We start from the raw sequence: 13,830 nt of genomic DNA on the forward strand, positions 1-13,830 counted from the left end.
ATACTTTTTTGCCCCACTGTATGCATTAAAGTTATATAAACTTTAACAGTGCAAATTCCTTGCTGACAGTTTAACCAAAAGGCATTTCCAGTGGAAACTGGCCGACGTATCCTCAGCATAACCATGTATAATATCCACAAAACTTAAAGAGGTTATACACACACAGTACGGTAATATTATGTTGAAGCACAGTACGTATCACTCCGCGAGGCTCCGCCTACGATAGCCGTAATGCTCCGACAATCCATCAAGCGGTGCGGCTTCGTAGCTTAGCAAAGTCGTACTGAAACATTTGACAGATTTTTGAGCGCCATGTACATAAAATCGTTTCGAGGTCAGTAAACACAACCAGAGTTCATACATAAGGCACACGGGGTTATAAGGGGCTCTGTCGACTTTCAGAAAAATCAAAGGATTGATTTTAAGTGCGCCGTATTTTCCAAACAACACGGTAATAACGACGGCCCGCTAGCATGCTCTACCAAAAATAGTGTTCGGTTGTATCTGACGGACGAAAGCTAAACCAATTCCACACCACTGAAGCTGCAGCATTTTTACAAACCAGTTCTGGTTCATCTGTTTCATTCAACGATCCGCTTTCGCTCTTCTCATTCTGTGTCACCGCCATGCTTTTTTCACCATGTGCGTATGAAAACAAAGGCACTGTGCATGCACGTTTTACCCATATTCTATCGCAATATTTCATTTTCTTATCGTTGCCCAACATTATACTATTACCGTGAACGGTATGAAATGGCCCAGCGCTAGTGTCCGCTTTCATAGCTGTGTCCAAATTTAGTGGCTGCATCCTTCGGAGGCTGCATTTGTAGGCCGATTACGTTACAGCGACGCGGCAAAGCCTGTCCAAATTCGAAGACTCCCCTAAATGCGGCGGAATAATGCGTCCTTCATTTCCCCAGGTTTGAAGAATGGGTCGGGCGTATCCTTCGTGGCCCAACCTATCCCAGAATTCATAGCGCGGTCCAGCCAATTCCAGTTTCCAACAATGGCGGCGGCTACTTAGTTTGAATATTACTCTTATGACTGTTTCTGGGTCACAAAATAAACTTTTGACATATTTTCAGGTGAGAATGTAGCTGTGTAAACTTCAAATATCTGCTCGGTTTATCAAGACACCACATATTTGCAAAAAGTTCTCCGATGTTTTTGGAGACGTCTGTTACAGTACTTCCGGCGCCGCTCCGAGCTGGCAGCCAGTATCAGCAGCTCCGAGCTGACAGTCCTTTTTTCTCTTTAATATATGTTTCTCTGTTGTTTTGTGTTTGTTTTTGTTTCCCCCCACAATGGAGCTCAGAATTCTATCGTGTTCTTTATTACATTTTTACGGCGTCTTTGTCCGGAGAGCGCTCGGAGGTCCGACCTCCCATTGTTTACAGCAGGGATCAGCTGTTAGCCCTTGGAGCCTCCGTTGCCCTGCCTACCGCCGAGCAAGCTAACATCCCCCGCGAGGTGAGGAGGAAGAGACGTAGTTCTTGGGCCGGGACCGGGCGTCGCAGTAAAGTTAGCAGGTACCGGCCAGCGATTCCATCTATTATTATGAGGAATGTGAGATCTCTCCCCAATAAAGTAGACGAACTGGCAGCCCTTACCCGACATCAGAGGAGCTACAGGGAGTGCAGCCTGATGTGCTTCACAGAGTTTATCTATCAAAGAGACGCTATGCTGTAAGGACATTGAGCTGCTAGCAGTTAGCATGAGACCGTACTATCTACCGCGAGAGTTTACACACGTGATTATGATAGCTGTGTATGTTCCGCCCTCTGCTAGCGCTGCAGCAGCCTGTGAGGTCCTGCACACTGTAACCAGCAGACTCCAAACACAGCACCCTCAGGCCCTTTTCCTGATCTCTGGGGACTTTAATCACATCTCCCTGTCCTCCACTTTCCCCACCTTCACCCAGTATGTCACCTGCTACACCAGAGACAATAAAACATTGGACTTATTGTATGCCAACACCAAGGAGGCATACAGCTCATCACCTCTTCCTCCCCTGGGGGGCTCAGATCACAACCTGGTTCATGTCCATCCTGTGTATAAACCTCTGGTACACAGAGAACCAGTAGTGAAACGCACAGTAAGGAAATGGTTGGCAGAGACTGAAGAGGCCCTGAGGGACTGTTTCCGTTCTACTGTGTGGGACAACCTCTGCAGCCCCCTGTAGGATGACCTCAACAGCATCACAGACTGCATTACGGATTACATGAACTTCTGTGTGGACAACACCGTACCCATCAAAAAGGTACGTTGTTTTTCTAACAACAAGCCATGGATAAATCCTGAAATTAAGGCTCTCCTCAAGGAGAAGAAGAGTCTTTAGATCTGCAGACAAACAGGAGCTGAGAGTTGTTCAGAAGAAGCTGAAATGGAAGATAAGGCAAGGGAAGGAAAACTACAGCAGGAAGATGGAAGAGCAGCTGCAACAGGACAACAGAGGGGTTTGGAACAGCCTGAAGACAATCTCAGGACAAAAACCAACCCCCCCAGGCTGCAGGAGACTTGGGGTGGGTGAATGACCTAAATAAATATTTTAATAGGTTTGATCAAACACCCACCCCTCCCACAGCATCGTCCCCCCTGCTGCAATCTCCTTCATCTTCAGGGCCTGCCTGTCCTTCATCTCAGGACTTCACACCTCCCAGCTCCCAGTCATTACACCCACCCCCAGCTTCTGTGGACTCCAACATACACACCCCTCCCCCAAAATCCTCTCTTTCTATCTCAGCACTTCAAGTGAGGAATGAGCTTCGCAAGATCAAGGTGCGGAAGGCTGCAGGTCCAGATGGCGTCAGCTCCAGGCTCCTGAGATGCTGCGCAGATGAACTGTGTGGCATCCTAGGATATCTGTTCAACCTGAGCCTGTCACTGGGGAAAGTATCACAGCTGTGGAAGACCTCCTGTGTGGTACTGGTACCAAAGACCTCCCATCCCAAGGACCCCAGCAGCTACAGGCCGGTAGCCCTGACATCGCATCTGATGAAGACCCTCGAGAGGTTGGTTCTAAACCATCTGCGCCCCCTGGTGAGGTCTTCATTGGATCTGCTACAGTTTGCTTACCAGCCTGGCATTGGGGTGGAGGACGCCATCATCTACCTCCTGCACCGAGCTCTGACTCACCTGGAGAAGCCTGGAAGCACTGTGAGGATCATGTTCTTTGATTTCTCCAGTGCTTTCAACACAATCCAGTCACGACTTCTGAGGGACAAGCTGGAGCTATCAGGAGTGGACGACCACATGTCCCAGTGGATACTGGACTACCTCACAGGACGCCCACAGTATGTGAGGACACAGGGCTGTGTCTCTGACACGCTGGTCTGCAGTACGGGGGCCCCACAGGGAACTGTGCTGGCACCGTTCCTCTTCACCCTCTACACTGCAGACTTCTCCATCAACTCCCCACGCTGCCACCTACAGAAGTTCTCTGACGACTCTGCCATAGTCGCCTCATCACAGGTGAGGACGACTCAGAGTACAGACAGTGGACTCTGGACTTTGTGGACTGGTGTCAGCAGAACCACCTGCTGATCAACGCCGGGAAAACCAAGGAGTTGGTGGTGGACTTCCAGAGACGCAGACCCACCACACTGACAGCGGTGAACATCCAGGGAGTGGACATTGAGATAGTGGACTCTCATAGGTACCTGGGTGTTCACCTGAATAATAAACTGGACTGCAGCCACAACACTGATGCTCTTTACAGGAAGGGTCAGAGCAGACTCTACCTGCTGAGGTGGCTGAGGTCATTTGGAGTCCAGGGAGCGCTTTTAAAGACCTTCTATGACTCTGTGGTGGCATCTGTCATTTTTTACAGTGTTGTATGTTGGAGCAGCAGTTTATCAGCAGCTGAGAGGAAGAGGCTGGATAACCACATCAGGAAGGCCAGCTCTGTTCTGGGATGCACCTGGACCCAGTGCAGGTGGTGGGAGACAGAAGGACTTTGGCCAAAATAACATCTCTGATGGACAGTCTCCCAGCCCATGCATGTAAATGTTGCTGAACTGCAGAGCTGCTTCAGTGTCAGACTGATGCATCCTCGATGCATGAAGGAGCGTTTCTGCAGGTCCTTCCTCCCTGCAGCTGTCAGACTGTACAATCAGACCTGCTCCCAACAAACATAGATGTTCACATCAGCGCTGTAACTGCAAAAAGTTAACCGATTCGCACTACAACCTGGTTTGCCTCTTATCTGTAGTTATTTTTATTTAATTTAATAACTGTACAGTACTCTGTATATAGTAACCATTGTCCTCAATGTAAATATGTAAGAAAAATTGTGTATGTTTCTGCTCTGTGTCCTGCGTACTGTTTGTTTGTATATGTGTCTTTTTGGCTGCTGTTACAACCAAATTTCCCCACCAGCTCGATAGCTAGCTGGGGTTCGAGGCTCACTAGAGCCGGCAAGAACACCGGACTCCCGGCACATCGTTTTCAAACCCCCCGCGGTCTTTCGCTACTCAGGTTAAACATGATATATAAGTCACTCAGATAATTTAAAAATGTTATTGTTTGGCTTTTTTCAGTGTTTTATTTGTTCCTCAGTAAATTGGTTTGACTGAGATTAAAGTTATAGTTTTCACACAGCTGAATAAACGTCAAAGAGAGAACTGATAAAACAGAAGTGTGAGATGGTCGAGAGTTTACTCCAGTGTGCTGTTATATTTTAAAATGTTTTTTAAAATTTTTTTTAAATATTTTTAAACCTGAGACAATCTGCAAATTTCATTAAAATTTAATAAACTATCATCTTGTCTTTATTTTTAGTTAGCACAGACCTTAAACACTTCAAGCTGTAAGCTAATGATAGTTAAATAAGAGCAGATGCTGCTGGTGCAATAAGCTGTACATTTTACATCCAGTGGATGATGATCTGATTAGTCGACTAAAAATAACTGGTGACTAGTGACTATCAAAATAATAGTTTGTGGCGGCCCTACCTGCAAGCCACTGTTCAGTGGAAGCTAAACAAAGCATTTAAAAAGAACAACTTTTGAAGCTGAATATTATCAGCATAGAAGTGATAAACAAATCAGGGAACTGACTAATTATAAGTCCTAGAGGTGTACAGGAGAAAAAGAATAGGTCCAAGAACTGAACCCTTTGGTACCCCACTAGTCAGGTTCTTACAGTGTGACATAAACTGATTTGCAAAAATGCTACAAGATCTGTTGGAAAGTTATGACTGAAACCACTGCAAAGCCAGACCGGACACATCGACTACATCCCGGAGCCTGTTCATCAGGCTGGTAGGGTCGACGGTTTCAAAGTCCAGCAAAACCATAACTGTGACTATGTCGCTTTAAGTAATGTGGTTTCCTTTGAGTGGCATCCAGACTGAAATTTGTCATACATCTCATGTTTTTCTAAAAAAGCCCCAAGTTCATGTGAAACTCCTTTTTTCAGAATTGTAGACAATAACGGGAGCTTGGAGATGGACCTATAATTCTTAAACTCTGTTGGGTCCAAACTGCTCTTTTTTAATATCGGGAAAAACAACAGCATGCTTAAAGGGCCGAGGGACCACACCTGTTAAAACAGAGGCATATCTCTACAGTGAGGAGCCAATAGCAGAGAGAGCTTTTTTTTAAACAGCCCAGCAGGTAGTATGTCATTTGGACAAGTCGTGATTTTCATTTTATCCAACAGAGGTGAAAGGTCATGTATAGTCATTGGGTTAAACACTAATAGGTGGTGTAATGGCCACACAGAAACTGATGTGCTGCTGTGCTCACAGTCAGCAGCAGCACAGGTCGAAGACGGGAGAAAGAGTCAGCTCTGATGGCTGAGAGGACAGCAGCTGTTTTCACCACCTATCTTTCCAACATAGGAGACTCCAAGTAATACAGGGTGACTGATTATCTGTTGCTGGCTTGATATTGTTTTGTGTTATTGCGTGACTTGTGCTTCGATCACAGAATGCACTGAAACACAGTCACACAAAGTCTGTGTGACCACAAACTGAACCTGTCCAAGTCTTTTAAGTCTAATTAAGAAAATAAGCACACCTGCTGATTGAGATGATGAATTTCTATAGAAGGCTGGGTCTCTGGTAACTGCAGGATTGAAACTGCTGTCAGTCCTGCACTCTCTTCAGTCTGTGATTCAGTGACAGTAATTTCTTTCTTTCCGCAGTCCCACAGGATGGCTTCCTCCTGGGCTGTGTGTTTGGTATTGCCGACTATCCAGAACAGATGGCTGACAAACAGCTCCTTGCTACATGGAAGAGGGTAAGTCACTGAGAGAGAGTATGAGTACCCAAGTAGGGTGAAAGACAGGAAACAATGCTGAGCATCAGACAGATCAGTGTTTGTTTACCGATCTCCTTCGTCAGGTCATTCAGGCGTGTGGAGGCTCAGTTGATCCAACCCTAACCAGCCGCTGCACACATCTGCTGTGTGAAAGTCAGGTCAGCAGCATGTACGTACAGGTAAGGATGTCTCCCATGAGAACAGACACAGTTTATGGAGTGTGGAATCCCAGTATGACTATCATAAATGTTTTCGTACTCATTCATTATTAGGGATGGGTATCGTTTAGGTTTTATCCGATACCAGTACCAAACTGGTACTTTTGAAATGGTGCCGGTGCTTAAAGAATGGAGAACACAAACTTTGTCCAAAAACCTCTCATGTTCAGCTGTTTTTTTTGTGAAAAGATAACAATGTTAGCCTTTTCTGCAGCTATGGGGCATATATGGCATCACTCTTGGCTGGAAGCAGTGCTTAAACAATGGAAAAAACACAAACTTTGTCCAAAAACCTCTCATGTTTAACTGTTTTCCACTTTTCTTTGGTCATTTTAGCCTTTTTGGCCAGGGTGAAGGGAGTATCTGCCATCAAACAAGAAGACAGCTGCATGTAACTACGACGGTGTTTGCTAGTTCACCTTACATGCATTAATATAATAACGTGGTTAGCCTACTCAGCGTAAATTACACACGAACAACATTAAGCTACTCACGCAGAGAAGAACGGCTGCTGCTGCATCATCATCCTCATCATTTCTGCTACACTGGCAGGGCTACGGCTACACCCGCAGTAGATGTGCTCGGTGTGAGGTCTCGCAGCAAGCTATCAAATAGGGTGGATTTCTCGGCTTTTAAAAAAAAACGCTATGCGTCGCCAGGTGTTTCATCAGATTTGAGGTGTTACCTCCTTTGCACAGTATCACAGTATCAGCTTAAAGCACTTGTTGCTGCTGAGTTTGCATCTTTTGCTGTGAAGTACAGCCAGACTTTGACTGCTTCGCCTTGGGCATTTTTAATCTGTAGCTCTGCTCTAAAAGAACGTACGTACCTGGGCCCGCCTACTACGCTTACAAAGGTAAAATGATTGGCTAGAATCCAAAGTGTATCACGTCTCAGGGGGAAAAAAAGCACCAAAATAAAGCACTGAAATGTGCGCTGCTTTTCGGTCTGGTTACTACCGTTTATGTCAGAACCGGTGCGATACCGGTACCCATCCCTAATCATTATTGGCCTTTAACTGGAGTGCAATATTTAGTATCACCTAATTGATACTTTATTGCGATGGAATGAGACAAACCCTTGAATGGGACCGATATTACCCGCTGTCTCCTCAGAGTATAGAGGATAAATACTGAACTTCTGCTGGTTGAAATTGAACCAAAAGCACGTTTCCTCTTCCAGGCACTCAGAGAGGGGAAACGCTGTGTAACCGCCCACTGGCTCAACACTGTGCTGAAGAAGAAGAGGATGGTTCCTCCTCACCGGACGTTACATGTGCCATTTGCCTTCCCTCCTGGAGCCAAACCCTGTTCTCAGCATGTACGTCTGCCGTTTCTTTTAACAGTAGTTTTTCTACAGTCTTTGTACTTGGTGAACTTAATGAACTTCAAAATACTGCACTCCAATTGGCAGGAAGCATTTCTGCTTGTCAGATCTTTACTCCAGCTCTCTGTTGCCGTCTTTCCTCAGATCATATCAGTGACGGGTTTTATGGATGCTGACAGAGATGATCTAAAACTGATGGCCTACCTGGCTGGTGCCAGATACACCGGATATCTTTGTCGCAGTAACACTGTCCTCATTTGCAAAGAGTAAGAGTTGGGGTCGGGTAGATGAGTTCCTCTTTGGGTATTCTTTTGTACTGCACGCAGTATATCCATAGAACTCAAACTATACAAGAACTATCTTACTTTTGGTTTTATGTCGTTCTTGGAGTGTACTCCTCCTCATTTGTATGTGTGAAGGACTCAGCCTATCTTCAAGCTTCTCTTTATCCTAAGTGTTAACCTTTTTTAGTCAGATCAGATGCTTTGTTTTGTTAATCCAGCATTTTCACTCTTTTATTTCCCAACTTTGTTGCAACTTGTTTGAAATGTCTCATTTTCTTTTAAACATTTTTCAGTTGAACCTTCTTGTGTGAAGGTTGAACGTTCAGTTTGCTTGAGAACCTTCACTTCTCAAGCACACTGTCAGTTTTATGGTTGTCTTGCTAATATCACTTTAGACCCAGTGGGCTTAAATATGAGAAGGCCAAGGAGTGGAAGATCCCTTGTGTGAATGCCCAGTGGCTGTGTGATATACTGCTGGGCAACTTTGAAGCACTGAGACAAATCCAGCACAGCCGATACTCCATCTACACACATCCTGAACCACTGGTGCCTAACCCACAGCTGGTCCAGAACCTGCTTGGTATGTACGCCGTCACTGGAGTTGTTACGTAGTGAGCAATTACATGAAGATATTACCCAATATCTCTTACTTGCCACACACTCTCTCCTGTGGGGTATGCTTAGTTAGTCTAACCTGACTGGAGCCACACAGCTCTGGTTTTGTGTGGCTTGATTTTGGTTCGTCAGGAGAGTGAAGAGCTTTTGATGTTTTATCACTTGGAATGGCCACACTTTAAGATACTGTCCTGATTACCTTGTGCATTTCTCTGTAGCCGCTTGGAGAACACCAATCAAAGTCTCTTCTGAAGCTTTGGCGGTGAGTTTTTGTGTCACAGTGTTCTTCACATTGTTTTGTTTGGAATGTCGAGAAGCTCCGTAACCCCTCTCTCAGCCTGCTCTGAATCCTCTGCTCCAGACAGTTTTCCGACTCTTGGATTGACATAACGTCACACATTTCTAGCTTTAACCACAACACCTCACACACCTCTTCAGTTGTTGGGGGCAGTTATTCACAGGAAAATATCTGTGTGAGAGTGATTTGTTTTTTAGTGCGTTTGTCCTTAAAAAGTTGAATCAGTCATAGAAGAGAGAGAAGCAACAGAGGAACAGTGTACCGGCTCGTCTGATTGTGCTTTTGTGGCGTCTGTTTGGTGTTTAGAGCCTCCAGCTGCTGCAGAAGCAGAAGATCAGCGACTCAGCAAACCCACCTGCAAACAAGAAGGCCAGGTCGGTATAGCAGGTTAGGGACTAGCCTGTCACTCCTCTGCACGAGAACAGAGTTGGACCACACACCCTCCAGACTGCCATGTTCTAATGATACTTTGCATTTCTGTCTCTGAAGACTGGAAGAGATCCAGTCCCCGAGTAAGAAGCTTCCTCCAGAGTCCACTCCTCGGGTCATGTTCACAGGCTTTGAGCCTATGCAAGTACAGCAGTACACGAAGGTGAAAGCAGCCTTCCCACGCTCAAACATTTAGTGTGTTGTTAGACTGAAGCTCAGATTAGTGAGAACGCTGAAGTTACTCTCAAAGCACATCTGCAGCCTCAGCTGCTATTTGAATGTGTCCCCTTTCCTCCTGCAGAGGTTACATGCTTTAGGTGGTGAGCTTGCAGACAGCAGTCAGAAAGTCACTCACCTTGTGGCCAGTAAGGTGACTCGCACCGTCAAGTTCCTCACTGCCATGTCGGTGGTCAAACACATAGTCACCCCAGAGTGGCTGGAGGAAAGCTGGAGGAGTCAGAAGTTTGTGGGTATGTTTGCGTCCCACCCCTCCTTTTTCTTATCTAACTGTGTTTTGTAGAGATCAAAGTGGAACTGAAATTGGTCTTGTGCTGCGGTTTTACCTGTATATGTTTCATTAACGGGAGCAAACCTGTTGTGTGTGTTACAGACGAGCAGAGTTGCACTCTGAGGGACGCAGAAGCGGAGGTGTTGTTTGGCTTCAGCCTGGAGGAGTCGCTAAAGAGAGCCCAAAGTGCACCTCTCTTTAAGGTCCTCTGACAACATAACTGCTGTGTTCAACCAAAAACCGTCTTTTTCTTGATGCCAGTTAAAGAATTCAGAAGTAGGGCTGTGCCATATGACCAAAATCATATCCTGATAACAATATATGTTCTGGGAACCCGACTTGTGTGAAGTGTTTTCAGCTGGGCGTCCTGTACCTGGAGTCAAGTGTTTTGACCGATGCATGAAACTATATTTTTAGATATAAGTTGTAACGGCCGCTGTTTTCTTTGTATTTCTTACATGCGGCGCTGCGGGGAAAAGCGTTTGAGTCTAAGGTTTATTTTGAGCACCTGACGGCTCTTTTTTTATTGCTTCTCAGCTCTCTCCATCCTCTTTCACGTGATTCTTGCATTAGAAGAGGTTTGTTGTGTTTGAGTCTGAGGTGGACCGGTTTGCAGCATAATTTGCATAGTACAGTTTTCTGGTCCGTGTCAGAGTTTGTATAACCAAACCATGTCCATGCTACAGCCCCTCGTTTAGGAATAAGGTCCTTGATTTGTTTTGACTGGTCTGTTTGGAGCCAGTTGTTCCTGCCTCCTCTTCACTGGCCATGCTGGGATTCTCTGTGCCCCGATGAACAAATATTGCTGTAAACAGTGTGCTTTGCAACACCATGAAACAAACGATAGCGTATAATTTGAAACGACAGATGTTTTCATATCTGATGTATTTCGTCATATTGCACAGCCCTATTCAGAAGTGCTAAACTCATTTTACCTTTTTGTTCAACTATTAAAAAGTCACTCGTGCTGATGATCACACAACAACATTTAAATATATTAGGCCTTTATATATAGTGGGTCAGTTGACTGAACTAGTATATTTAAACTGAGCTGGACTAACTGGAAACCAGTGTACTAATTGTTCTGATGATTAACGGTTGAGTCTCTTTTTGCGTTTCCTGTGACACGGTGATGCAGGGGAAGTACTTCTACCTCACACCAGGGATCTGTCCAAGCCTCAGCACAATGAAGTCCATTCTGGAGAGCGCCGGAGGAAAGCTGCTGACCAAGCAGCCCTCATACAGAAAGATCATGGAGCACAATCAGAATAAGGTGCTGAAAGTTGCTGCAACCCTTTCATGTCTCTAGGCACTCGTAAATGTCCACAGAGGTGGTGGGTTCTTGTGACAATATGGCAGAAACCTGGGAGGAGTGTAGCTTTTATTTCATGTATTTTCATTTCAGCACAAAATAAAACAGACATGTGTTTGACAGAAGTCTTTTATTACAGTTTTTCTCTATAAATCAGTAACCACATGTTGGCATTTGGTTGCAGAACCTTCCGGAGATCATATTAATTTCCTGCGACAATGACCTTCACCTCTGTAGGGAATACTTCTTGAAAAACATTGGTAAGATGCTCTCCCAGGGCCCACTTGTATTTATCCTCATTTTATTTTTTTTACAGAGTGTCTTCATAAAGTTGACATTGTGTTTCATTTGCACTCTTGTGGTCTCTGTTTTCCAGATGTCCACAATGCTGAGTTCATTCTGACTGGAGTTCTCACCCAGAAACTTGACTATGAATCATATCCTTTACAGTCTCACAGCAACTAGTTTAGTTTGCTGACATGTTGTATGGCTGAATGATACTTTCAGTCTTTAAACCCAAAATGATCCCAAATTAAAGCTGTAGAGTTGTTCTTCCAGGCAGGGATCATGCAGTCAGTGGGAAACAAACGCATTAGTCACATGTCCTCTTCACTGCAGTGTGGACTAAACACACTATTGGGAGATTTGTGGATTCATCACTCATGATGAATCCACAGTGATGAATCTAATAAGTCTGCCTGAGATTGCACAGGTCTTCACTTACTGTCATGTTATCTATGAACTAATGCACACATGCCAATCGTTTGGCATCAACAAAAGTACGCAATAGGGGTATTTTCCAAAGCGGCCTGGAGCCCCTCCCCTGTAATACTAATGTGGATGTTATTACCAGATAGAGGCCAGAACTGCAGCTGCGTTTGAGCCCATGGAGAAATGTTTTGCTGTGTGATGTAGAGTGACCGGATGGTGGTGTTACTGTGTTCAGTCAGTTTCCTTGACAGTCACACATATAAGTTCACTTGATGACGCAGCAGTGAAGCATAAAGAAGAGGACGCGGGACAGAATGAGGACGACCGTGTGTACAGTCCAGCCACACTGACTTTTCTATGTTTTTATTTCTGTGCAGATGTCTCCAGTCTTTTTGTAGCCTTTTGTTACCTGTTTGAGACGAATTAAATGGATGTTATTTTTGTGAAATAATTGTTTAAATTATGGAGGATGAAACTTTGTTTTCTGTTGTTGAGAATAGGATGTGTAAAGCTTCAGCTCACAAATGCTGCTTTTTGGAATAAAAACTACACTTTGATTGTGAAAAATGCTTTCAGCTTCATACCTGATCAAGAAAACTGTTAATAACTAAAGTAAAACATTAGCTTTTTAGATAAAGTTAATGTCTGTGCATGTGCAATAAAGCCTCATAGCAGAGTATGCTAAATTCACAATTCAAGCAGTAAAAGATGGACATGTTGAGAACAAAAGGTCTGTTGACTTCTCATGTTTTTGAGGGTTTCAACGCTTTCTCGATGTTATTCCTCCCAGGTTTAAACGGATAATTCCTGATAGAATTAATTTAATTAACTGCTAATGAGGGTCTGGGGTAGTTACTGGTGAAGTTCTAATTGCTGGCTGTCAGACAGACAGCCTGAGATCATGTGGGTGGAAGTGAGACGTGCGGCGTCGCCTGCGGTGCTGTCCTCAAAAACGACAGACTGAATTAGACACAGCCTGAGCCAAGGTCATGTACTACATATTCCACGTGCGGGTGCCAGTAGCACTGCTCGATGTGTATTTACATGAACGTGAGATTTGATGTTTCATGGCTGACCGTGCAGAATCATGGCTGAACTGCACAGAGATTCATGTTGCTGTATTGAAAAAGAGCCATCATACACACTTGGCGTGTCACTGAATACACCAATAAGCCTGACTAAAGCTGTGGGTGCAGGCATTCCTGAGACTGAGCGCAGACACAGCAGCAGATACATTAGGTACTGGAAGTGTTTGAGATGAATTCAGATTTAACCACAGCAATGGTGCTTTGTATTGTAAAGATCCCACAGTATTGGAGAGAAAACAAGCAATCAGAGCAAATACTGTTAAAAGTTCTGCCAGAGGTTTCTCACTCAGCACTTTTAACTAAAACACAGCGTAACCACCTCTTCATGGTTCAATTGTGATGCTTGCGTTCAATGTAGGATCTTTTGGCGTTGGCACTTTGTCCATTCTGAAGCTACGCAGCCAGCTTTTGCTCTCGATGCCAATTATTGAGCCTTATGTGCCCATGATTCTTTCACAGGTTCAGTGGTTGTTCTTCCCTTAACTTAATGTTGTCTTCTAAGAAGGCTCTAAAAAATGAAAGCATCGACCTGTAATATTTACTGTTGAAACGTTAGGGTCAGAAAGCCCTGTACAGCTGCAGCGGGAGATGACATCGGGCTGATGGAAAGCATGAAGATGATGAAGCAACCAAAGACTGCTAATTGGACAAAATGAGGTGTGAAAAAAGAGAAACCATACGCCAAGAATGTGATTGAAAGCTGATCTACGGGACACAGAGTATAGTGATATCTGTTAAACTGCAGTACATTACAGTGGGCATCGGCAGTTTTGGACAC

The 13,830-nt window shown here is 44.7% G+C and overlaps 1 protein-coding gene across 2 annotated transcripts in view; it reads left to right on the plus strand.

The window, feature by feature from the left end:
* Window positions 1-12,672, plus strand: part of paxip1 (PAX interacting (with transcription-activation domain) protein 1) — a 31,814-nt gene extending 19,142 nt beyond the window's left edge. For both annotated transcript variants that reach the window (XM_085253935.1, XM_085253934.1), the window contains exons 10-23: window positions 6,148-6,242; window positions 6,347-6,442; window positions 7,664-7,801; window positions 7,952-8,073; window positions 8,487-8,671; window positions 8,925-8,968; window positions 9,311-9,378; window positions 9,494-9,596; window positions 9,735-9,903; window positions 10,044-10,144; window positions 11,080-11,214; window positions 11,438-11,513; window positions 11,630-11,689; window positions 12,221-12,672. In XM_085253935.1, the coding sequence (XP_085110061.1) occupies window positions 6,148-6,242; window positions 6,347-6,442; window positions 7,664-7,801; window positions 7,952-8,073; window positions 8,487-8,671; window positions 8,925-8,968; window positions 9,311-9,378; window positions 9,494-9,596; window positions 9,735-9,903; window positions 10,044-10,144; window positions 11,080-11,214; window positions 11,438-11,513; window positions 11,630-11,689; window positions 12,221-12,237 (1,409 nt within the window). In that variant the 3' untranslated portion in view covers window positions 12,238-12,672. The remainder of the gene's footprint in view (window positions 1-6,147; window positions 6,243-6,346; window positions 6,443-7,663; window positions 7,802-7,951; window positions 8,074-8,486; window positions 8,672-8,924; window positions 8,969-9,310; window positions 9,379-9,493; window positions 9,597-9,734; window positions 9,904-10,043; window positions 10,145-11,079; window positions 11,215-11,437; window positions 11,514-11,629; window positions 11,690-12,220) is intronic.
* Window positions 12,673-13,830: the final 1,158 nt, after the last annotated feature.

This window comes from Mchenga conophoros, linkage group LG18, assembly GCF_057382185.1.
Source record: "Mchenga conophoros isolate Kocher_MC1m ecotype Shallow Benthic linkage group LG18, M_conophoros_male_GT1.1, whole genome shotgun sequence".
NCBI classification, from domain to species: Eukaryota; Metazoa; Chordata; class Actinopteri; order Cichliformes; family Cichlidae; genus Mchenga; species Mchenga conophoros.